Genomic DNA, 26,147 nt, shown 5'->3' with positions numbered 1-26,147 from the left:
TAGGAGGAAAGCAACCTGCACTTTATTCAGGTGCTTCCTTAGCAATTTTAGACTCATAGCATCGAAAGAAAGAAAGGAAGAAAGGAAGCAAGCAAGCAAGCAAGAAAGAAAGAAAGAAAGAAAGAGAGAGAAAGAAAGAAGTCTAATTTTTCACTTTAGTTTTATTTTGCCTTAGGGTTTGCTGGTCTTTAGCGTTAAAAGTCAAAATAAATAGCAGAGTTCGTTGAGACTACAATTTTTCTCCTACATTTTCGACACTTATTCTCAGCAGGCTTCAGTGCTCACAGAGATTATTGAATTGCACTGAAAACATGTCTCCAGTTGCTTTTTAAGGACTTTCTATGCTGTATTTTCCCCAGGGCAAGGAGGGAGGCTGGCCAAGGAGATCCTGTAGGACTTGAGTTTCCTTCATAGCAAAACCCTCCAGGGTTTGGCTTCCCAGGCCTGGCAGGAAATGCCAGAGGGTGGGGGAAGGGTAAATCTGTGCAGAGCTTACAAGTTCTAAAGAGCAAAAATCATGGGTGAAATTATTCAAGACAGGCTTTGAGGAATCTAGTTAGAGGGGGCAGTTTTGCAACGGAGTTCATAAAACACAGATATACAGAACCTCAAGATGCCTGGGAATTTTATTTCCTGTACGTTACAAAAAGAAAAATCACTTTACCTTTCAGTGGCTCTCCTGTTCCTAGCAGTCAATGGGAGCTGGCACTAGGCAATTTCTCCAGTTACTTCTCCAGTGACCACGCCCATGACTTTAATGCCTAGCGAAGTGCCTCATCTCCTTGGAGAGGGCCTACCACAGTACTGCCTGTCCTGTTTCAACCAATCACTGTCTTATCCTACACAGGTAGGAACTGCTTTCCTTACTTTTCTTCCTCTCTTTTCTTGTATCATTTCCTTGCAAGAAGCAGGATGCAGGAGGTTTGAGGCTCTAGTGTTGGGAAAATAGTTTTTAAAAATGAGATCTGAGGGTAATTGTATTGGCCATCTCTTGGATCCTACTCTCTTCCAAATGCTCTTTGTATTTCTGGGCCTGGTTTGAAACATTCCCTTTATTTAGCTTGGGTTATTCTAGTGTCCCAAAAGGTAGAAAGTGTAGTCAGACATGAGATTTGAATTGATTGGATTTGATTGGTTTCATTTATTGGCCGGTTGATCCTTTCTCACTAGCACTGCAGAGCTAGAATTATTTTGCATCATTTTTGTCATCCTAGAGTCCATGGGAAATGATCAGAACACAAATGGTCAAGAACAGATAGACTTAGTGGAGGAACATCCAAATTAGTCTTTCATTTTAACTTGATCAGGCTCCTCTAGACCATTCCAGTTAATGCCAACTGGTTTGTAAAAGCTTCAACACTTGTCATCAAATCAGATTTGAGTCCCTCATTCCACACATTTCCAAATCCTGCCAGAAAAATCTATACACAGCACACAACTCACTAATCTACCAGGAATTTCTCCAAGCAATGTTTCCAAAAGAGCAAGTTCTTCCTACACACTGACAACTAAGGCTTACCTAAAAATATATTAAATCTGACTTAACATTGTTACTGCCTTGTGTACCATAATTACACAGGCTGCAAGAAAGTATAACAGGATTGTAGTCAAGTCTTTATGTTTCTGAATCATGCTTTAGAGACTTAGTCTACACCCAAGTTCATGGTGGGTAACGAATGCTTCTCTCTTTTTTAGAAAAATTCTAACAAAACAACCAAGAAAACCTAGCTCCCTTTCCCATCCCAAATCCTTCCCACGTCCTCTCTTCCCTTCAATTTGGCTTCAGCACATTTCTTCCACTAGACTCTAAGAAGGATCTGCTTATGAGGCCCCATAATTTGAATATTCCCACCCAGAACAGGACTACCTAAAGGCATTTGCGACCAAAGTCAGTGTAACCTCTCAGTATCTTAACTAAGTGACACTTCTACTTGAGAATCATCTTCCTTTTTACTGATAAACCCACTCTCAGCATCTACCTACCTCATTCAGGTAAGTAATAGTCACTCCTGGGTGTGTGTGTGTGTGTGTGTGTGTGTGTGTGTGTGTGTGTGTGTGTGTGTGTGTGTGTGTGTGTGTGTGTGTGTGTGTGTGTGTGTGTGTGTGTGTGTGTGTGTGTGTGTGTGTGTGTGTGTGTGTGTGTGCATGCACATGTGCACATACCAGTACTAGAGGCTGAACTTAGGGCTTTATGCCCTTGATTAGCTTTTTCTGATCAGGTCTGTGCCACGCCGACCCCAGTAGAGTCTGCTTAGCATGGGAAACCATCTATCAGACCATGATAGGGGTCTCGAGACCCATCTCTGAGTTTTGGGACTTCACCGAAGTCTACCTCAGAGAATGGGGCTTTACAGAAACCTATCTCCAAGTTTTGGGACTTCACCGAAGTCTACCTTGGAGAATAGGGCTTCTAAGAGGCCTACTCCTGGGAAAAGGCTGGCAAAACCCCTGGAAAAGATGTGTTTCTACCTATCTTTTCCTCATAAGAGTGCCTATTAATCTTTTACTGTTTCTACTGCTCATTGTACTTACTCATTGTCAACGTTCCCTTATTCAAAGCTCTTTCTTAAGAGTGTTGACGACTCCAATATCTGATGAGTGTCTTAAAAATATGACTAACTCACCAGAGTTAAGTGCTACCCTGAAACCCCTCTTATGGAGGCTAGTAGACAAGTTATAAGTAAATATAAAAGTATTGGGGGTTTCACAAAGTCACTCCAGCAGAAGGAATTGTAAGAAATTTACAAAAAGTTGTAGGTGCGGCTAGAATAGAAAGAATGTATGGCAATTGCTGAGATAACTACTTAGGAGAAAGAACTTCCTCATTTACTAAGAGACTTGCTAAATCTAAGTCTCCTTGGTGCTTACTATTAAAGAAGAAACAGGAAAGATCTTAATGGGACAGTTAAGGCCTCTATAGAAAAAAGTAGTGGTTAATTGGTGACAATCATCGAAACCCATTGTATTTCTTAAAAATAGAGGTAAAGCTGGAAACAAGTGCCTATCAGGCGACCAGCTGGTGACCACCCAAGGACGAAGCCCTGCAGCAAGATTATGTAACCTTTTGCCCTTTCTTATGGAGACTTTTTGCTATAAAAGTTTGTTATCCTCTGCATTAAATCGCACTCAGCACTCAGCACTCAGCATCCACTCCTAATGTGTGTGAGTTGTCTGTTTGCCATCTCCCCGTCCTATTCCAGGTTCCTCCCCTAGGTATCCTTCGTCGTCCCGACAGAACCCGGTCCGCGGCAGGTGGCGCCCAACGTGGGGCTCAGAGCGGGGCACGAAGCAGTTTCTTCAGTCAAGGAACCTTGGGAGGTAAGCATCTCTCTCTCTCTCTCTCTTTTCCTTTCACCTGGAATAGTAGTCAGAAGCTCGTTGGGGTGCTGCAGGCCCCTCAGTTGTGACTGAGAAAGATAACGAGCAAATCATGGGGAGTTCATCTTCTAAGAATAAGGATAGTTTGTCTCTATTTTAAAACATATACTCCACAGTAGCAGTGGGAGAACAAACTAATCCTTGGTTCCCGCAGGAAAAAGGAAACCATTGGAAAAGTGAATGTAAATCTAAGTTCCATAAAGACGGAACTCCTCCTTTGAGAGGAAACAAAAAAAAAAAAAATGGAAAAAGGAAACCACTGAAAAAGTGAATGTAAATCTAAGTTCCATAAAGAGGGAACTCCTCCTTTGAGAGGAAACAAAAAACGGACAGAGGGGCAACCAGCCCCTCCCCAAGAGAATAAGAAACAGTTAGATCATTTGATACAATTTTCATATTTCAGGAATGGTGAAAGCCTGCCTGCAGGTGTGGTCTTGGGGCTGGCGGAGAGTCTTGGCGGACGCGCTATAAGACTGCCAGCGGGGCCAGTGGGAGACGTTCCCTGGACCCCTGGGTGGGGCTGTCCTCGAGATCGGGTAGAGGGGGTTCGAGTTCCCCTGATTGGCCTATTCTCTCTGGTTGGAAGCCCTTCTGGACAGACTGTCTGACCAGCAGTCTGACGCGCTTGCTGTCTGTCTTGAGTGTGCGTATATGTCTTCTATTAACTCTAATTTGAATCTTAGGCACGCAGCCCTGGGGCTGGTGGATGAGGGGCTTACTGATCCCCTAGACCCAGAGGAAGAGTGCGCATTTCCCACTTAATTGCCCCTTCCACCCTTTTAGAATTCCAGGAGTTCCCGGACCAGATCGCCCACCTCCCCAGAGAAAGCGTGACCAAGTGCGCGTACATTACCAACCCCCGTATGCAGCAGTGTGTGTGTGTGTGTGTGTGTGTGTGTGTGTGTGTGTAATTTTAACTTCTTTTTCTTTCTTATCTCGGTTTTATTAATTTGGACACTCCTTGTCCCAGAGATGGGGCAAGGACAAAGTAACCTTACTCCTCTCAACTTCCTGCTCAGTCATTTCAAAGAGGTAAAAGAGAGGGGGTATAATTTCAGTATAATTGAAAATCTCAGAAGAATCTAAAAAGAAAAATTCTCTAGAATAAGTAGAGGGGGTTCTAGTCCCCTGGTAAGTGGTGAGATGTCACCCCATTCACTGAGACCTAATTTTGTCTTTGTGGCCACTTGTTTGTCTTGTTTAGTGTGTGTGTTCGTTTTATGTTTTCTGAGGTAGGGAAGATTTGGGTGAGTGTGACAGGCTCACTCAGCAGACTCTGGATTCAGTTTGCTGAATGAGAACAGCACAGAGATTCAAAAGACTAATTAGTGAATTGCCTTGCTAGATAAGCAAGCTCTGGGAAAATTAAGCCCAACAAAGGTACCTAGTTTAAAAGAAATACTGTCTTAAATTTTTGTTTAAAACCTTTAGAAAGTGTACGTACAACTGATTTTGATTTTTGCGCGCTTTAAGATCTGTGTGTTTTGTGTGTGTTTGTGAACGTGTTCAAAGATAAAAAATTGTCAGCATGCTGTAACAATTGGGTGAGTTTTAATTTAAAATTCAAAAGGTTATGAGGTTTGGACATTACCAAAAAATTTTAAAAAATCTTCACATTGTTTTAAATGGCTTTTTAAAAGGTTCTTTAACTTGCAAATTAGAAAATCTGGTATTTTAAAAACTAATATTTTAAAATGCATAAGACTGTTTATACTGTAATCAAGTTATCTGGCTTAACAAAAATGCATTGGCTGTTTGGGGTCTAATTCCCTTGGCTAAAATTTGGGGATAAATATTAGAAATTTAAATGTAAAGGTTAGTTTAACACTGTCAAAGATGTTACCTGTTCTGTCTATCTAAAACTGTATTTCATTTGAGAACCAAGAGAAGAGACAGGGAAAAACTTAGAAACCAACAGAAGACCTATCTTTAGAGGTGAAGGGTGAACAAGCAGAAGTGCAGTTCAGCTGGTCATGCAGTGGGACAGGCCCTGGGAGGAGTCCACCCATGGTGAGGCAAGCTGGCACAAACGCAGTTCATCTAACCCTAAAGAGTCAGATTGAGTGTGTGGCCATTCCATAGGAGGGGCCAAGTGGCCCATCGCTGTTCTGTCTCTTTTCCCTGCAGATAGACACTGAAAACATGATGGTTAAAATGAGTGGTGTGATGATCTGATTAGTACTGGAAAAACTTTCCCTTGGATGTGTTAACATTAAAATTAGGAAGGCCTTAAAAAGAGGGCAAAAAGTTATTTGTATAATGTGGCTTACTTTCAATTATGTTCTACAATTAGGATGTTTTTAAAAGTTATAAAGATGTTAAATCTAGCTTTGTGGTATAGTAAAGGTGACTGTAATTCTTGCATTAAGGAAAATTGTCATTTGAGTTTAAAAATCTTAATGTGTGTCTGTTTTAAAACAAGCAGCCAAGAGGCAATGAGTGACACTTGGCCTCAAGATTTCAAGGGATCTTTTCAAAATGCAAATGAAAACTAAAGTATAAAATATTAAAGGTGATTAATAAGAGGTTTAAAAAAATAGGGAATGGATTTTTGGATATATAGTTTAAATGTAAAATCATTCTTGACATTGGCCTCAATGTGCAAAAAAAAAAAAAAAAAAAAAAAAACAGGATTATCAAAATGATTGCTATTCTAGTTTGCTCTTATAGGTTTTTTAAGTTTCCAGCAAGCCCAAAGCAAAGCACAGAGGATTCTTACAGTTTGTCAGATGTAACTTTGACTCTTAATAAGTGTCAGGTAAGTGCATGCTTAAAAGCTACTTCTATGTTGACCACCTTGTTGCTTTTTATAAGACTCAGTGATCTGCAAACTGGTTCAAAGCCAGCCCGGGCAGAAAAACGTCCCTGAGAGGCTGTCACCTCTATTCAGCCAGCAGAGTACTAGCCCTGGACTGAAAAGTTAGGGGACAGCATTCAAGCCCCGAGTCTGGGACTCAAAGTGGCAGAGTGCTAGCCTTGAGCTGTAGAGCTGAGGGACAGTGCTCAGGCCCCGAGTTCAAGTCCAACAACCAGCTAAAGGAAAATGCCAATGAGGCATTTATCCAGTGTAGCGAAGACACTCCTGGGACGAAAGCAATGGAGGAGCATCCAGAGGCAGTAAGCCACTGCTTGGATGGCAGAAATGTCAGATCCTAGAGTCATTTGTGCGTGGCCCTTCAAAACTGATCAGAGCCGGGAGGTCATAGGAAGATAGTTTGGAAGCATGCCTAATGTTCATGACTACCTTGTAAGGGACAGGAACTTGCCAGTCCTCTGTGATAGTAAAAAGCTAATGTTATAAAATGTGGGAGATAGCTTAAATCTTAACCCCTTTATGTGCCAAAAGCTCTAATTGGCAGTAATATTGAGCTGACACCAGTAACATGAAATTCATCTTCTCAGGAAAAAGTTTGTAAACCTGAGAGTGTGTTTCTATTGATATCTGTCTAAAGGCCTGCAAAGGTAACTCAGGCATTGTGTTAGGATCATTAGAGATCACATTCCTAAGCCATCTAAAAAGATGCTTTTTGCAAACTAGAGTGCTATACAAGCTACACTACTGTAGCCGGAGAAAAGGTCTGTGCAGTTGTCAAAAGTTAAATATTGTTCTTAATGACATCTAACCCTGATAGCCTCTTTGTAAAATAGGCTAAGGTTATAGGTTCTTGGCTAGGTAAGATCAACGCCCCTAAAGTCAGCTTGAAGAAGTTACAGAAGATTGACCTTCGCCCTTCTACCCCCATTTTAAGATCAAGGGTCCAGAGTCAGTTTTGGAAAAATGAGGCAAAATAGGTAAAATAATTTTTTAAAGGCATAAAGAATAGTGTTAACAGCTGTAGGTGTGCAAGTGTGGAGACTGCATTTGTCAGAGATGGTTACAAGACTAAGCCTTCTGTGTCTATTTATAAAAAAAAAAAAAAATCTGGTTAGTAAAAAAGTTATTTTGGTAAATTGTCCTGGGCTATTGTCTAAATGTTCTTAGAAACCAACGGAGTCATGGCCTGCCAAGCCTATGTATTACTTGCATCCTTAACCAGTCTGTGTAGGAATTTACAGCCCAGCATGAGGTGTGACAGTCCCTTGGAGCCACTGAGAGACCCAGCTGTTGCGGTTGCTGCTGCTGTTGCTGCATACCTTAATGGGTAAAGTTCAACGACGGCCTGACAGTCAACCGGAGGAACTCCTGCTTGATTCCATCACCTGAATCTGCTTCCTGGTTGAAAGCTGCTAAATCTAAGATCTTGTGGGACATTCTTTTGGGTGATATCCAGAAATCCTCTCTCTTCCCACAGTGGATATTGGGGACAAGGATATCACTGGCTTGCTTGTCTTAGGCACTTCAGTGCATAGTGACTGGAAATCCACTCTAGGGTCACAGCCTAGTTTGACTCTGATATGGTAATAACCTGAGTGTGTTATCAATAGAGGTAATACTCTTAGCCTTAAAATCTAGCAAGCTTCTGCATCATGGTGGTGCCTTAAGGCTGTTCTAAGATAAAGGTTCCGCAAGCCAAAGGAAAATTGGGCAGTTTTAAACTACAGCCACAAAGATGGACAAGAGATTGTAAAGAAAGAGGGTGGTAAAGAAAGCCTTGGGAAAGGAATTGTAAAGAAAGAAGGAAGTAAAGAAAGCCTTGGAAAGAGAATTGGGGAAATTTGAAAAGTAAGGATTGTCTTTAAGACAAACCTCAGAAAGTTTAAGTATGTCGCAAATGGTATGAGTATGTCTTAAAATTGGAGCTTACAAGGACAGCTGGTATAAAATTGATACACGGAGTCAGGACTGGTGAAAATTAAAAAAAAAAAAAAAAAAAAAAAAAAAAAAGGGGCAAATGCCACGCCGACCCCAGTAGAGTCTGCTTAGCATGGGAAACCATCTATCAGACCATGATAGGGGTCTCGAGACCCATCTCTGAGTTTTGGGACTTCACCGAAGTCTACCTCAGAGAATGGGGCTTTACAGAAACCTATCTCCAAGTTTTGGGACTTCACCGAAGTCTACCTTGGAGAATAGGGCTTCTAAGAGGCCTACTCCTGGGAAAAGGCTGGCAAAACCCCTGGAAAAGATGTGTTTCTACCTATCTTTTCCTCATAAGAGTGCCTATTAATCTTTTACTGTTTCTACTGCTCATTGTACTTACTCATTGTCAACGTTCCCTTATTCAAAGCTCTTTCTTAAGAGTGTTGACGACTCCAATATCTGATGAGTGTCTTAAAAATATGACTAACTCACCAGAGTTAAGTGCTACCCTGAAACCCCTCTTATGGAGGCTAGTAGACAAGTTATAAGTAAATATAAAAGTATTGGGGGTTTCACAAAGTCACTCCAGCAGAAGGAATTGTAAGAAATTTACAAAAAGTTGTAGGTGCGGCTAGAATAGAAAGAATGTATGGCAATTGCTGAGATAACTACTTAGGAGAAAGAACTTCCTCATTTACTAAGAGACTTGCTAAATCTAAGTCTCCTTGGTGCTTACTATTAAAGAAGAAACAGGAAAGATCTTAATGGGACAGTTAAGGCCTCTATAGAAAAAAGTAGTGGTTAATTGGTGACAATCATCGAAACCCATTGTATTTCTTAAAAATAGAGGTAAAGCTGGAAACAAGTGCCTATCAGGCGACCAGCTGGTGACCACCCAAGGACGAAGCCCTGCAGCAAGATTATGTAACCTTTTGCCCTTTCTTATGGAGACTTTTTGCTATAAAAGTTTGTTATCCTCTGCATTAAATCGCACTCAGCACTCAGCACTCAGCATCCACTCCTAATGTGTGTGAGTTGTCTGTTTGCCATCTCCCCGTCCTATTCCAGGTTCCTCCCCTAGGTATCCTTCGTCGTCCCGACAGAACCCGGTCCGCGGCAGGTCTGAGCCATACTTCCACTTCTGGCTTTTTGTTAGTTAATTGGAGATAAGAATTTCATACATTTTTTCTGCCCAGGCAGCCTGAGTAGTTAGGAGAACAGGCATGAGCCATCTGTGCCCGGCTCAGAGTTATTCCTTGAAACCATGATTATTGGTCATCACAGAAGGTGTTATAGTTAGAAGTCAGAGTTTTAAAAAGCCAATTTGGAGATATAGAAGATGTTTCTTCATAAGTTTTCCTCTAGTAGTAAGTTAAGATCCACTAGTGAGATTAAATTATCTCATTTTAGCAAACTTAGAAAATAAATCTATGTGATATAAAGCAAGGTGTTCAAATGAGAGTTGGTGGCATGGAAGATGTGGGGTAAACGTGTTCCTCTAAGAACAAGTTTGTTCTTATTATCCTGTGGAAAGAATCAAGAAAATCCCTGAACTACAAAAGAAGTTCCTCTCTTCCCATTCTCACCTTCCAGTCCCCTAGTATCCTCAAATCATGTCAGTTTAACAATTATTCTTCCACAAATGAAATCCAGGCTGTCATTCAACATCACTGAGGAAACTGTCACACTGAGGACCATGAGATTAACATTCTACAATGCTTACAGGAAACATTATTGATGGGAAAGATATCCATTCCCCTTTCTCACTCATTCAAGCTGATCTTCCACTGTGGCTTTCCCAGATCTACTAGATTTTAACCATCTGATTACATCCTTTCTTCCTATGATGTCACACAAGTTAGAATTGATTAGAATACTCTTTCTCTTTTCCTTTTGAGCTAGAAGTCACATATAAGCCATTTGACTAGTGGTAAAAAGCTAGGAACAAAGTAGAGACAGACCATACCTGCAGGGTCTTCTTGTCTTTTCTTGTTTTGTGCCACTCCTGGAGCTTGAACTCAGTGCCTGGGTGTTGTCCCTATGCTTTTTTTGTTCAAGGCTAGCACTCTACCACTGAGCCACAGCTCTATTTATTGATTTTCTCGTGATTAATTGGAGATAAGAGTCTCATGGACTTTCTGCCTGGGCTAGCTTCAAGCCATGATCCTCAGATCTCAGCCTCCTGAAGTAGTTAGGATTACAGGCATGATCTACAGGCACCTGGCTATCTGCTGGTTTTTCAAAGAACAAATGTTACATTTAGCCATTTGTCTTTGCTACTGTTCTGTCATCTGCACAGAAGCATATCCACAGGGACCTCCCAATTAGAATGGACTTCTCCTAGGATATTAGACCTTTGGACAATGTATTCAAAGGAAGGATGTCAGTATGACTTATTCCTAGTCAGCCTCTTCAGATAGATAGAGAGCAAGCTGTGAGGACAGGGAAAGTGAAACACTGAGTTTCTTTTCACATGCACTCATGCACAGTAGAGTAGAAAAGTGATACAAAGCCAAGATCTCACTGCAAGTGGGATCCCAGAGGTCAAATGAGGACCAGGTTTGACTGCTAAACTCAAGTGTCTATGGGTAAAAGACTTTTACTTCTCTACACCCAGTTTTCTCACTGGTGCACAAAAGGAAACTGAAAGAATTGTTAAAAGAACACCAACAAAAATTCCTAGCTTCTGATTCTGACTAGTATGAGGTCCCATGCTACATAATATGTAAGACAAAGATACATAGGGCACAATACATTCCCCATGAATCCAGAGTGAAGATATAGTAGAGAAGAAAATCTGACCCCTCCCTGAGTCTCTACTATCTCTACTATCATGTTGGACTCTGTGTTTACAAACACTCACACTAACCCAGTAGGCATTACACAATACACATGAAAAGCTAGGATAGTAAGTTCCATACTTGTTCAGAAAAGGGAAATAGTCTCACTACATGGAAGTCTCTGAAGCACTTTCACAGCCAGAGAAACGTAAGTGTCCTTGAAGGATAAACAGATTCATTTTGAGACTTCGCAGGAGATACTTCTCCTTGTCCTAAGAGATGAGAAAGAGGCAAAATTTCACTGCATCAGTGTTGCTCAATGTGGAAAAGACTAGGTGGGTGATGATTAGGCCTGGGACCAAGAAAGTTAGGAAATAGTAGATTAAATAGAGAGAGTCCTTCATTACAGGTCTTCTCAAGGCCTCCAATAAACAAATGTGTGTTAAGACTAGGTGAAGTAAAAATTGCAGTGTCCACATTACAGGCCACAGAGTCCTTTATTCCTACAGCTTCCCAAAGTGATTAGACTATTAAGAAACAACCTTTGGAAAACTGTATCAAAGAGACTATAAAATCCCTCAGGTTAGAGATGGGTCTTATTTACCAGTGCACCTCCAGCACCTGATATAGCAACTGATACCGATTGGCTCAGTGAAATATATAAGCAATTGTTGAAATCTAAGTGAAAAGACGTGTGTGTGTGTGTGTGTGTGTGTGTGTGTGTGTGTGTGTGTGTGTGTGTGTGTGTGTGTGTGTGTGTATGTGTTTGTGTGTGCCAGTGCTAGGGCTTGAACCAATGGCCTGAGGCACTGTCCCTTAACTTTGTCTCTCAAGGCTGGAATTCTACCACTTGGGCCACAGCTCCACTTCTGGCTTTTTGCTGGTTGATTAGAGTATAAGAGTCTCACAGTGGTTTCTGTCCAGGCTGGCTCTGAACTACATGTAATCCTTAGGTCTCAGCCTCTTGAGTAGTTAGGATTCGAGGCATGAACCACTGGCACCCAGCTGAGACTGGGATTTGAAACAACATGGTAGCAAGGGTATGCCAAAGAGCCAGAAATCACCTCCCTATGGTGCCACAGGGCATTGGATGGGCATAATTTTAGTGCTTTGAGGTGAGTCCATTTTTCCATTTTAAAAAAGTCACTACAAATCCCCTCACTCCCTCTGAAACACTCAAAGGACAATAGAATAAGAACTTCCTGTAGACTGTGCGTTCCTTTTCATTGAGTTTTGAGTCAGAGGTCAGGCTCTGAGCTCTGCTACTTAGCTGCAGATTATCTTTGTTTCTTTGCTGCCATCTTCTGGATCTTCAGCACCTACATGGTAAGTTTTTTTAAATGCTTGGATTTTACTGTGGAATTTTAAACATCTATCGACATCTTGTCACTCCTATGACATAGCACAAGTAAGAAGCAATTCAGGTGGCTTTTACACTTTTTCTTTTGAGCTGAAAGTAACATACAAGTGATTTGACAAGTGATAGAAGTTAGAAGGCGAGTAGGGAGAGAGACTACATCTGCTGGGTTTTTTCCAAGGAGCAAACACCAGGGTTAGCCATTTGGCTTTGTTCAGTTATATTTACAAAGAATTCCACTGCTCTCTCATCCATGCGCAATTCAACCTTGGATAGAAAATCCCATGCTTTTAGAAAAAAAAGATGGCTTTCAAATTCCTCCTTACAAAGTTTTTGAGAGAAGCAAATAAAGGGTGGAAATCTTGTATTTGATGTGACAGCCAGTCACAGAACACCACAGTGCTAACCCAAGACTGGTCAGCCAGCCTCTCTATAAGCATACCTTGGTCTGGAAGCAGCAGTAGAGTTGGGTTAAGTAAGGGTGTTTCCGTGCCAGAGCCAAAATCCTCTTCTCTGTCATTGTGCAATCCACATCATCGTCCTGAAGGATGACGTCCTTCTTTAAGACCTTCACAGCATATACTTCATCTTTGCCTTTGAGTTCTGCCAACATCACCTGTAATCAATCAAAATTGTCCCCATGATCCCATGCCTGAATAGAATCAAAAGAGGAAACATAATACCAAATACTTGCCTGGCACTGATGTGTATAATCCTAGCTACTAAGGAGGCTGAGATCTAAGAAATGGAAAAGTCCATGTGATATCTCCAAATTAACCAGCAAAAAGCTGGAAGTGGAGGTGTGATGTAAATGGTAGAGCTCCAGCCTTAAGCAACAAAGCCAAGATAGAGAGTAAGACCTGGAGTTCAAGCCCCAATAGTATTTTTTTAAAAAGCAAGCAAACAAACACTTTAAGAACTAATTTCCTTTTCCCTTTCATTTTAAATGTAATAGTATTAAAAATAGTTAGGAAGCCAGTCATCTTAATAGTGTTACTCCAATTTACTTATTTTTGGCAGTTCTGGGATTTGAACTCAGAGCCTCATGCTTGGTAGACAATCACTTTACCACTTGAGTCATGCCCCTAGCTCTAAAAAGCTTGATTTTTAGTATCTGGCACAGTTCTCAAAGTAGAGAAGTTCAATAAACATTTGTGAAATAATTATTCATGTGTTCTTGTATACTGATAAATACCCAAACTATAGTAAATTGTATTGTTTTATTTTATTTCTTTCTTTCTTAAGACAGGGTCTAACTATGTAGTTAGAGCTGGCTTGAACTAAGCAATCCTCCAGCCTTAGCCTCCCTAGTTCTGGAATTACAGGCATGCCACCATTCCTGGCACAAATATAGTGTAATCCTTTTGAATAGAACTATTATTTTACTAGCAATTTTTAACCTGGTCTCCAGGTATCATGGTTGCTGAAGCACAGTTACAAGCAAACAGTACAATTCATGTGCTACCCTACCCCTCATAGTAGCATCTTGAGTTATATCTAGTTGTTATAAATTGCACCATTTTGTCCATATTTTTAAATTTTCTTTTGTATTATATCCTTAAGATAGAAATCCTCATAATTAAAGGGTCAAACATCTTCCATATTTCCAAACTAATTTTCAAAGATGATATTCATAGATACCATGTATTTTAGTATTATTCATCCTCATTCTTCCTCTCTCCTCCCCTAATTCCCTCCAAATAGTCCCACAGTTACATTCATTATATATGTGTGTATATATGTATATATATATACATATGTTATATATTATATATACACACACATATACACATATATGCTATATACACATACATGTTATATATGTTATATACAAATACATTATATAAATATATGCATGTATTCATTATATACATACATATGCATAAAATATATACATTATGTCATTATATATACATTGTTATATGTGATATAAAACATGTTATATATAGTATATATACATGTATAGTATATATGATATATATGTTTGTTATTCATGTATATTCATGTACATTCATGTATATATAACATGTATATATAACTTACACACATATATATTTTTTAATTTTCCATTATATATTGTATATAATATCTGTTTATCATATCTATGTGTGCTTATGTATATCTTTCAGGTCTATGTATATAGAGAACATGAGGAAACTCATGACTCATGGAAAGTTAGTCAACTAAATTGGGAAGGCGAAGGCCTTCCCCTAGATGAAGTCCATTTTCCTAAATTATAATACATGTACAAGTGAATAACCATGGTGAAACCCCTTTGGTACAATTAATGTATACTAAAAAAGTGAAAAACAGTGCATCATAAAAAAGTCAAACAGACTATGTTAGGGAAGGGGTCAGTACCAGAGGGAGGGGGAAAGGAGAGAGTGAATATAGTCAAAATACATTGTATACATGTATGAAAATAGAACAAGGAAACATACGGAATTTGTTTTTAAGAAGTGGGAGTGAGGGATAGGAAAGAAGAGGGTAAGTTGATTAGGGGTATGTTATATGCATGCATGAAAAAGTAACAATGAACACTCTACTTATACAACTAATATCTGCTAGGGGCTGGGAAGGTGGCTCAGTGGTAGAGCGCTTGCCTTGCATGCCTGAGGCCTTGGGTTCGATTCCTCAGCACCACATAAGCAAAAAGAAAAAAAAGCCGAAAGTGGCACTGTGGCTCAAGTGGTAGAGCGCTAGCCTTGAGCTGAAGAGCTGAGGGACAGAGCCCAGGCCCAGAGTTCAGGCCCCATGACCGGACCCCCCCACCCCCCGCCAAAAAAAAGAAAAACAACTAATATCTGCTAATAAAAATATATTCATACAGTGTGACACGCAGAAGTATTTTGGGTTTGTGACATTTACCAACAATGGAAACTTTCACATAAAAAAAAATTAAACTGGTAGGAAATACTACGTCAATACTGTTTTCACTTGCAATAAAAATGTTTAAGTATTTGTTGAATTTGCTTTTCAATATCTTCTCTTGTCTGTTCCTTCTGCTAGTTCTCTGTTGTTTATGTTATTACCTACAACTTTATACATGTATGATATATAAAAATACTAATCCTTGCTGTCTACAAAAATTTTCCTCAGCCTGTTTTATAATTTCCCATTAGTTGTTTCTATTGAACAGCATCTCTATGGACTTAAATCTGCCCTTGTTTGCCTTTAGGTTTCTTTTTTCTTTCCTTTTTTCAAAAAAATGCCAGTACTGGGGTTTGAACTCAGAGCCTAGGCACTGTTCCTTAGCTTTGTTGCTCAAGGCTGGTTCTCTATTACTTTAGCCAGTTTCATGTCCAGTTTTTGGAGATAAGAGTCTCACAAACATTCTATCCCAGAATGGCTTCAAACTGCAATCCTCAGATTCAGCCTCCTGAGTAGCTAGAATTACAGGTGTGAGCCACCTCCCTCAGCCCTGAAAGGTTTCTTTTATAGCTGGAATGTGACTCCTTCTGCACAGGGTGACTTATAGTCTACTTTCTGGAGACTTTCCTATTATTTGATATTTTGGCACTGACTTACTAATAAAAGTCACAGGTCTTTCTCTTTTTAAATAACCAACTCCTAAGTGCAGTATTCCAGTGTTCACTGTCAAAGCTAAGGAGCAGAACTCAAAATCCTACTAAGGGAATTCGTGATGTTCTACCACCCACATAAAGAACATGCTCTGTAAAATTGGCTCAGACTTTAGCTGTGATTTTTCCCCAATAAACCATCTAAGTGCTCCAGAGTCATCAAAGGTCCCATCCTGCCTACACCATGTGGAAATTCTGAGAGTACTTATTTTTCTTGAATCTTGCTTAAAAAGAAATCAACCTATAAAAGCTCACTAGCTAGAGCTATGCCCTAAGCCAGAAGCTTAGGGTCTGTTTCTTATTTAGCCTGTCTCTAAAGAATGTGATTGCTCCAGTCAGGAGCATTGTCTCAGGAGGAGATAGGGCCAGGTAATCTGGATGGTAAGAAGGCCCCACGCTCTAGGGCTCCCTTAGCTTTCCTTGTGGAGACTCCTGGAATGGGCCTGTAGCTAAGCCCTCTGACTCACAGGCTGCAGCTTTCAATAACCCAGACACATGAACACTTGAGGGCAGGTGACTCCTCCTCTTACCCCTCTCTTGGGTCCCCAGAGCAAAGCTTTTGCTTTAGGAGATTCTTAAAATGCAAATCCTAACTACTACTAAGCACAGCTTTAAAAAGAGGAAAGGGACATTCAGATTGGAGATGAAATGCTGACCAGCTTCCTGGACTCTGCCCCTCTATCTTCCTAAAACAGTGATTATTTTTGCATTTCATCTGGCCATCAGATTAGCTGATCACCAGTAATATTCTATTCAACACACTGAAAAACATAGTCCAGAACATGTGTTCATCTCAGTGGGAGCAGAATATGGAGACTTGTCCCAAGGGCAGAGGACCCTGATCCAAGACATAAGAAAATGATTTAATTCCCCATCACCTATAGAAGATAAAGAGAACATTTACTAAATACCAAGTTTAAAGAAACACTTGACTATGTGGTAAGATATGCTCTGTATCTTTCAGTTCACTGAGGACAGAGGCTCTAGAGTTCATGTTCCAAGTTTTCATAATGAAATAACAGTTTCAGATGGTCTCTGAAGGGAGAAAGAAGCACACTGACACTTTAGTGGCAAAATGTTCAGTTCAGTCCACACGCATATCTAATCCAATCCAGGAGAAATGACAGGAAGTCCCATAGTCCCTTAACAGCAAAACCAGGGCTTGTATCTTGCGAGGCTTTGGCCCATTTACACTCAATAGGACAAGGTAAGGAAACCAGGCTGACCCTCATCAAATCTTAGACCAAACAGATGAGGCAAAACCAGGGTAGGGGAAAAAAAAAAAACCCAGCAGGGCTGCCCACATGCGCTACAGACCTTGCCAAAACTGCCTTTGCCCAAGACCTTGATGAAGTTAAACTCATCCAGGCCCAGGCGCTTGGCCTGGCCAGCTCGCACTTCACCATTCTCGCCAGAGCCCGCCAGCTGGCCATCCGTGGATGATGATGCCCGGTGCTCCTCGCCTCGGTTGTCAAATGACAATGCTTTCCGGATGTTGTTTTCAAGTTCTTTTAACTCTAGAGCCCCAAATACAAGATTCTGCATTAGTACATGCCTCATGAGCCCTTCCTGTTAGAATTCAGCACTCAGAACTGCCCGCCCCCCATGAGGTGTCCCCATCAATCAACCCTATTTCAGGTCTTGATAACAACAAATTCAGAGGGGGCATCCCATGGTTCTCTGTTTGTCTAACACACTTTCATCAACTCCTAATATACAGGATTGAGTGCCTCAGTATGCAAAGGGGAAGAGGACGTAAACCCTTCCCCGGAGATGTTCACTGCCAGCAAAGTTCTTCAGATTACATTGGAAAGTGCCATCTCTCTGCAAGCCCCTTCAATGCTTACGCCATCATTCTAGCTGTCATGAAATAACCCAGACCTTCTCTGGAACTCGGCAGAGACAGAAAGGCAACAGCTACCCTATCAGTTGCATTAGAAGATTAGAGCAACAGCTAATCACAAATCACCCTTGGCCAGGTGCTGATGGCTCACTCCTGTTATCTTAGCTACTTAGGAGGCTTAGATCTGAGAGGCTGGAGGTTTGAAGTCAGCCCAGGCAGAAAAATATCTATGACTCTTAACCATTTTAAAAACAAGCCTGACATGGAAGTATGACTCAAATGGTAGCGTGCCATCCTGATCAAAAAAGCCAAGTGAAGTGTGAGGCCCTGAACTAAAAAATAATCAACACAATAATAAATAAATAAATTACAACATCGTTACTGGTAATGCCATTTTATCTACAGGATCTTGGAAATGTTCACCTTCTAAAGCTCTTCCCTTAGCTTTGTGGCTGAGCTTACTCTAAATATTCAGGCGTGCGCGCACACACACACACACACACACACACACACACACACACACACACACACTTACTCTAAATATTCATCCCACATACAAAATCTAACAAAAGGACCAACAGTTTTTATCATTAACAAAAGAATTGCTTTCCATGATGACATGTGGCAAATTTATCTCTGATGGGGCTGAAATTCCTCAATCCAATTTCATAACAATGACATAGTCTGGAGGCTTTCTGGAGTGTGGGACCTAAATTGATAATGCTGGATTGGCCCTTTGACCTTTGATATTTTGGAAGCTTTATAGTTGGCTTCTTCATTCACTAATTCATGATGTTGCCTGAGTTCAAAAGGGTATGTATATCTTGAGCAAAGATCAAATTGTAAAAGATGCTCATGAGTAACTGTGACTACAGAAGGGGAGTTGAGACCACATCTTAGAGACTGGAATTGAAGATGAGTGACATGGTACCTTTTGATAGAACCATGTTCAGCTTCTTTAAAGGAGGAGTGAAGCCCAGAGAACCCAGAAGGGCAGCTTGGAGAGCATTGTAAGTCTGGGGTGAGCTCCTCTGAAGTGGACTGTAGTGGTTGGGTTGTGGTGGGAACAGGTAGGCACCATTTCTGAGTCTCCAATTCAGTAGTTGCCTGACTATCACTCACTCTTAATTACATATGGATTTTTGTCTCACCACAGAATTAAAAGTCTCCATTAGTCAATGGATTTGGTGGGAGGTAAAACCTAGATGTCTGTAGACACCAAAGCTTGAAAATAAATGTCAATATTCTCATGTTAGTACTAGGACTTGAACTCATGAACTGTGCACTGAGCTTTTTTTGCTCAAGGCTGGTACTCTACCATTTGAGCCACAGCCCCACTTCTGGCTTTTTGCTAGTTAATTAAAGGGAAGAGTCACACAGGCTTTTACTGCCCAGGTTGGCTTTGAATCATGATCCTCAGATCTTAGCCTCCTGAGTAGCTAAGGTTACAGGTATAAGTCACCACACTGGGTTTTGTTCTACAGTCTTAAGAGAAAGGAAAGAGACAGGCTTATTTTTGTTTTATAACAATGCCATGTCTTGTGAAGAGGGCTTTCCAGCCATGAGTGCACTGAATACCACCTGCATTGATTACTACTTTGGGCTGAACAGAGGTGCTGAAAGGAACAAGCAGGTAGCATACCAGGCCCCATACATACCTGCAAACCATGGCCACTGCACTTGACTTGAGGTCTCTTTTACCATTTGACCTTGTTTCTTTGGCCCTACCAGAGGAGGTCTCAACATTTAAAAAGAGAACATGAAAATACCCACCCCAGCTGAAGGTACTACCTACAAACTCAGAGATTTCAGAGTGTCATCAAGTGACTTATAATTGATAGGTCCCTGTTTTGGAGAGGGTGCCAAGTGCAGGTATTTGAATCCAGAGCCTGGGTACTGTTCCTGAGCTTTTGTGCTCAAGGCTACATTAGTGCTTTACCTAAGCCATAGCTACATTTCTGGCTTTTTGGTCTTTTAATTTGAGATAAGAGCCTCACAGACTTTCCTGCCCAAGCTGACTTCAAACCATGACCTCAGCCTCCTGAGTGGCTGGATATACAGGTGTGAGCCACCAGCAGCCACGTGAGTCAAAACTCTTTTGGCATGAAGTCACACAGCATGAGAAGGAACTGAAACCAATTATTTTGGGGCTGGAGGCCTGGCTTCTGGCCCCTGGAGCTGTTCCTACTTCTGAGTGAGAGGGCCTGCCTCACAAATGATCTCCAGGGAAAATCAGATTACTCAAGAGGCACAGATCTGCCCTTACAACTAACTTCGTTCTTGACCTTAGGACACATGTTTGCAACTCTCTGACCTTCCACTTCTCCCCCTGTAAGCAGTAATGGAGTGCCAGCACAGAGTTTGTGAGAGTATAAAATGAAGAAAGGGAATACATAAGGCCTATGGAAAATTCAGGTACCATTGTTCTGCCCTGAGGACCATTCCTGCTTTGCAGATGTATGTGTCCCTCCCTTCCAAGAGATGGTTGCGTTTCATCACCAGAGGGGAAAGCATCGAGTGTGTGAGTCCCTGGGCAGCCCCCGCAGTCTTGCTTGCCTCTCAAATTACTCTTATTATCTATTATGTCTACAGAACTTATTATCTTTTAGGGAAAAAGACAAGGGAGCAAGGCTAAAGAGGGGTGTCCGGTGTGGAGCTGGCTTCTCCCCATTTCTTTTTTCAGTCTCATCTCCAGCTTCATCTTCCTATCCCTACCCATCCATCCCATCCCCTAACTCAACCTGATCCTAGCTTTTGGGGTACAATGATCAGAGCCAAGGAGTGGGGTGTCACACCAAACACAAACAAGTGCCTTGACATATGTATCTGTTGCCAGACACTCGGGCAGAGCCCCTTCCTCCCTACACTGGGAGCTAGGAAAGGAGGCAGGGAAGAAAGAACCGTAACATCCCCTGTCTGCGCCTTCTCTCTTGCCACGGCCTGTGAGGAACAGATGGAAAGCTCGGTGAGCTAGTGGTCGCCCTCAAGAAAGCCTCGTAACATGAAATACCTATAATTACACCATAGGTAAGAGGTGCGTGAGGACCTCTTGGGCTGGGAGCTGTTTCAGCGCACAAGACCATTCTTGGCTTCAGAGGCTTCACACTCCTCTCGGTCCTTCCAATGACAGAGCTCAGGGGTAGGAAATTAACTCTGGAGTCTTACCCTGGTCACAAGGCGAGGTGGGTGCTGATTTAGACCGGTCTTCCTCAGATGGAGAGTTTCCAGAAGCTGGCTGTGGGGACTCGGCACCAGCAACAAGCTAGAGAGAAGAACAAGAAGACATCAGAAAGGAGGCTTGGCCAGGTGTTGATGGCTCAGGCCTGTAATCCTAGCTACTCAGGAAGCTGAGAATTGAGGATCACAGTTCAAAGTCAGCCTGGGCAGGAAAAGTGCATGAGACTCAGATCTTCAATTAGCCACTAAAACAGTCAGAAATAGAACTGTGGTTTAAGTGAACAGCACCAGCCTTGAGCAAAACAGCTTAGGGACAGTTCACACCCTAGGGCTGGCACGTGTGTGTGTGTGTGTGTGTGTGTGTGTGTGTGTGTGTGTGTGTGTGTGTGTGTGTGTGTGCATGCGCACACATGAAAAAAAAAAGAAATAAGAAATAAAAGAAAGGAGGCTTATAAATTTTCTAAGGTCAAGCATCAGGAATGAAGACATTGTCCTGAGGATGGACAGGGACTCTGGTATATAACAGCGACTGTTGAATTAATATTATGAGGGCAGAGTAAAGATTTCACTTGCCAGTTAAACAGGAAAATATGAGAGCTTTCAGCTAGTTCAACTTTCATTCTCTCCAAATACAACTGACATTTTAAAGCAAAGCCCAGTACCACCTCTTTAATAGAGGCCCTCTAATCGTCCATCTAAGCAATGCAGGCTCTCTCATTAGAGCAATGCACGACACTGGTTGGCTCTATTACCTGCTTGCATGTATTTATTCAGCTTTATATCATAAATAACATCTACATGTGTATATAGTGTGAGCGTTCTCAGCTTAGGAAAACCATAGGTTCTTTGAAGATCAGACTCTACCCAATATTTTCAGTGCCCAACTGACTTGCACAAAGTAACAGGTAATAAACAGATCCTCAATGTACACTTTTAGATTGATTGGCAAGTTGCAATACAATGCCCCTAGTGCTTTCTTTCCTGGCATAGTGCTATGATGTCCATGGCTTGGATCTCCACCTCAGCCTAGAATACCCTCAGGAAGGCAGCTCACAGCTCCAGACACTCCACCAAATTGCCACTTACCTTTTTCCTCCTCTGGCCACTGTTGGTGATTTTGTCTGGTGTAACGCCCAGGTCAGCCAGCACTTTGGCGATTCCCCTGGCATCCACACCACAGTTGGGAGCTACATTGGTCTCACATCGACGGTGAACATTCATTTTGCAGACTGGAAGGAAACAGGGAGAAAAGACATCCAAATGCTCACAACTGACTATAACATTACCTTTGTGGGGAATGTGTGTGTGTGTGTGTGTGTGTGTGTGTGTGTGTGTGTGTGTGTATGAATGTGTGCGCACACCAGTACTGAGCTTGAACTCAGGGCTTGAGCACTGTCCCTTAGTTCTTTTGCTCAAGGCTAGTTAGTGCTCTACCACTCGAGACACAGCTACACTTCCAGTGGCTGATTGGATGTGAGAGTCTCATGGACTTTTTTGCCTGGGCTGGCTTTAAACCGTGATCCTCAGATCTCAGCCTCCACAGTAGCTAGGATTAAAAACTCCAACTATCAGTGCCCACTAATTGTAAAACTAGTACACACATGTTCCTCTAATAATACCTGGAAACGCATAAAAATTAAAAATAGGAAAATAAAAACCACTATTGGTCCCATCACACAGGACTAAAATTGTCCAAACCACCTTGCAGATCATTATTGTTTTTGTTTTGTTACATACACACACACATGCATGCACGCACACATACACACAATATGTATGTATATTATATAAATATATAAAATGTATTATATTTTTCTTTTTTGTCTGTCATGAGGCTTCAAGTCAGGGTCTAGGTGCTGTCCCTGAGCTCTTTTGCTCAAGGCTAGTGCTCTACCATTTTGAGCCACAGCTCTACTTCTGGTCTTTGAGTGGTTAATTGGAGATAAGAGTCTCATGGGGACTTTTCTGCCCAGACTGGCTTTGAACCATAATCCTAAGATCTCAGCCTCTGAGTAGCTAGGATTACAGGCATAAGCCACCAGCACCTGGCAACATGTCTTACCTTTATAACAAATTACCATAATTAATAATAATAATGAACAAACATTACATTTATATTTCTTTGGAGGGGGAGCAGAATACTGCTTCTAAAAAAACTAAATAGATTTCTTTGGAAGAGGTTTACTTGAATTCTGGACCCAAATGGGTGCCATATAGGTACACACACACACACACACACACACACACACACACACACACACACACACACACACACACACACACACACGCTCCACTAGTCTGCTGCAGGGCACATGTGCACAAGGCACTCTACAGCAATTCCAGCAAGAAGCTGTCTGAACACTTCCAGATGAGTAAGGAAAAGCAATCCACTGTGAAACAGGCCAGAGCATTCTGCTTTTCTCAACAAGGCCTACCCTTAGGAGAAACAATTCTGACCAGAGCTTGAACCACTGAGCTTCATTAGCTCTAAACTGACCCAAGGGAAAAGAAAGATCCAAACTGTCCCAAGAGCCCAACTCGGGCCCATTCACCAAAGGCCAGAGGAGGACTGCAAAGTCACCGTCTATAGCCTATGCTCACACATGACAGGGACCTGCACACAGGACTTACACTCCTCCTCACATAGCACCATCATGCTGTGTTTACCACCACCCCATTAACCTAGTGTACTGTGTGTCCTCAAGAGAAAGCACACAAAAAGAGAGATACGTAATTTAAAGAGATAGAGTTCCTGAATGAGATTTAGATAGGGCAAGTAAATTGGAATTCTTGAAACGGGAATCTAAAACAACTGTGATTTTTTTAAAGGTAGTTGAATAGAGAAGCTTCAATTCAATAAGTCAGAGTACAAGTACAATGTATTTTAATCATTGTCACACCTTCTATTGTTCTCCCCCATCTTTGCCAATCCCATCCATATTAATATGCTTTGAGAGGGGCTGGGAATATATAGCTCAGTGGGCAGTGTTCCTGACAAACATGCACTCACCCCTGACCCCCCACACACACTCCTTTAAGAGTCTCCACCTTTTTCTTTCTCCTTCTTTTGTTGGTCCTGGGCTTTGATCTCAGGTCTGGGTTCTGTCCCTAAGCCTCTCTGTGCTCAAGGCTAGTGCTCTACTACTTGAGCCACAGCACCACTTCCAACTTTTTCTGAGTAGTTTATTGGAGATAGAGTCTCATGGACTTTCCTGCCTGGGCTGACTTTGAACTGCAATCCTCAGATCTCAGCCTCCTGAGGAGCTAGGATTACAGGTGTGGGCCACCAGTACCCAGCTTATTAAAGTCAGTAGAATAAAAGAGGGCATTATACAATAAGCAACAGATAAATTCTTTCAAAAATATAATCCTTAATAGCTAACAAGTGCATGCCTATTAACAAGAGAATGTAAAAATATATCAGATGAAACCTGAAAACAACACAGATGACCCTGCTATTAGTTGAAGACTATCAGAATGAGCAGGTTCTGCCAGCAGAAATCTTTAAACACATAGCTGGGCTCCACAACCACACCCATCAACTGGATATAATTGACATTTATTGACTATTGTATCCAATAATTCTTTTCAGATGCACATGGAATATTGGTTAGACATATCACATGCTAGCTCATAAAACACACCTTAAATTTCAAAGAACAGGAAGGAGCCTGGCTCAGTGGTTGATACCTGTATTTGTAGATACATGGGAGACATGGGTTGGAGGGTCACAGTCTGAAGCTAGCCCAGGGCAAAAACGCAAAACCCAATCGGCAAAATAAAGCACAAAGGGCTGGCTCAAGTGGTAGAGCACCTGCTTAGCCTGTGCCAGACCCATGGATGAAGTGCCTGTGACTGGACTCAGATCCAAGTGCTACATCTTGGGAGGCAGTGGTTGCGAAGCCATCCATTTTTAAATACCTCTGAGCTCTGGGTCACTCTGTGCACTAGGGTCAGCAACTTCTACAGAAGCCCAGAATAGAGAGGAAGTGGGGCTTAGGCTATAGGTAGTATAAGCTTGAGGCTGCAGCTTGGGGACTGCAGGTGTCCTAGCTCTATAGAAGGGCCCCAGAGGAGCCATGGGAGCTGGAAGTACCACAAGCCGTCTGCTCACCCTTCCCTGAGGATAAGAGAAACAGTTTCTCTCCTTGTCCATTACTTCAAAAACTCCAAGCAGTTGTACTACAAAATACCAAGATTGCCAGGTGTCAGTGGCTCACCTCTGTAATCCTAGCTACTAAGGAGGTTGAGATCTGAGGATTGTGGTTCAAAGCCAGCCCAAAGGGGAAAAAATCCCCATGAGACTCTTATCTTCAATAAACCACTCAAAAATCAGAAGTGACACTGTGGCTCAAGTGGTAGAGCGCTAGCCTTGAGCACAAAGAGGCTCAGGGACAGCACCCAGGCTCTGAGTTCAAGCCCCACAAGTGACAGTAATAATAGTAATAGTAATAATAATAACAACAACAAAGCTTCTTCTGGGAATCCAGACTAATACCTTGAGCCAGAAGAAGTAGTTTCACATGAAACTACAACTTTAAGCATAGGAGAAAGGAAATGTGTTCTTCAGAATGTGTGCAAGCCATTACCACGCTCTAAAGGCAGATGGAAGATTGTGGCTCTTATGCAAAATCTGAAATTGTAAAGGAGTAATCAATCAGGAAAACAGTGCCTATGAAGCAAAGACTGGATTGGATTGAGTCTTGATTCAGAGCCTGAGCTCTAAATCACTGCATTTGACTCTGCCAAACTGCCAAACTGTGTACTTTTACATTCTCTCAAAGAAATATTCAATGAAAAGACCATGACTGATTTCAGACCACCACAATGAAATTTTAAATTGATTGAAACTGAAAAATAGTGTACATTGAAATTAGTGGAATATAAGTATAATAAATAAATATATAAATATAATATAAACTATATATTATATATGTTATATTTTCTATATATAATATATAGTGGTGGTAGCTTATATATGTATAGGGCAGGGTGCATATGGGAAATTTCAAATACTTTCTGCTCAATTTTGCTATGAACCTAAAACTGTTCTTTGAAAAAAACTATTAAAACACCTTAAAGCCAAGAAAATGTTCCTGAAATGAAACCAAGCAGGCTAGGCCAGACTTCCTACTTGTCCTGCATGAGCCAGTGGTCTCTGGCCCAGGGGAAGGGACAGCACAGATACCCCATCCCCAGCCTTGGTTGAAGAGTTCCTCTGAGCTGCTAAGGGGAAGCTGTTTCAGGGCTATAGGCATGGTGGGAGTGTGGGGGTGAGGGAGGGAGTGGC

The 26,147-nt window shown here is 41.6% G+C and overlaps 1 protein-coding gene across 2 annotated transcripts in view; it reads right to left on the bottom strand.

The window, feature by feature from the left end:
- Prkce (protein kinase C epsilon) overlaps positions 1-26,147 on the bottom strand; it is a 522,558-nt gene that overhangs the window by 161,365 nt on the left and 335,046 nt on the right. For both annotated transcript variants that reach the window (XM_070025515.1, XM_070025513.1), the window contains exons 7-10: positions 21,944-22,086; positions 20,846-20,942; positions 17,155-17,354; positions 12,699-12,872 (exon numbers count right to left, since the gene is read on the bottom strand). In XM_070025515.1, coding sequence (XP_069881616.1) covers positions 12,699-12,872; positions 17,155-17,354; positions 20,846-20,942; positions 21,944-22,086 — 614 coding nt within the window. The remainder of the gene's footprint in view (positions 1-12,698; positions 12,873-17,154; positions 17,355-20,845; positions 20,943-21,943; positions 22,087-26,147) is intronic.

The sequence above is a fragment of the Dipodomys merriami genome, unplaced genomic scaffold, assembly GCF_024711535.1.
Source record: "Dipodomys merriami isolate MVZ:Mamm:240054 unplaced genomic scaffold, mDipMer1.0.p SCAF_17, whole genome shotgun sequence".
Taxonomy (NCBI): domain Eukaryota; kingdom Metazoa; phylum Chordata; class Mammalia; order Rodentia; family Heteromyidae; genus Dipodomys; species Dipodomys merriami.
The sequence above is the reverse complement of the archived record's forward strand: the minus strand, read 5'-3'. Positions and strand labels throughout refer to the sequence as shown.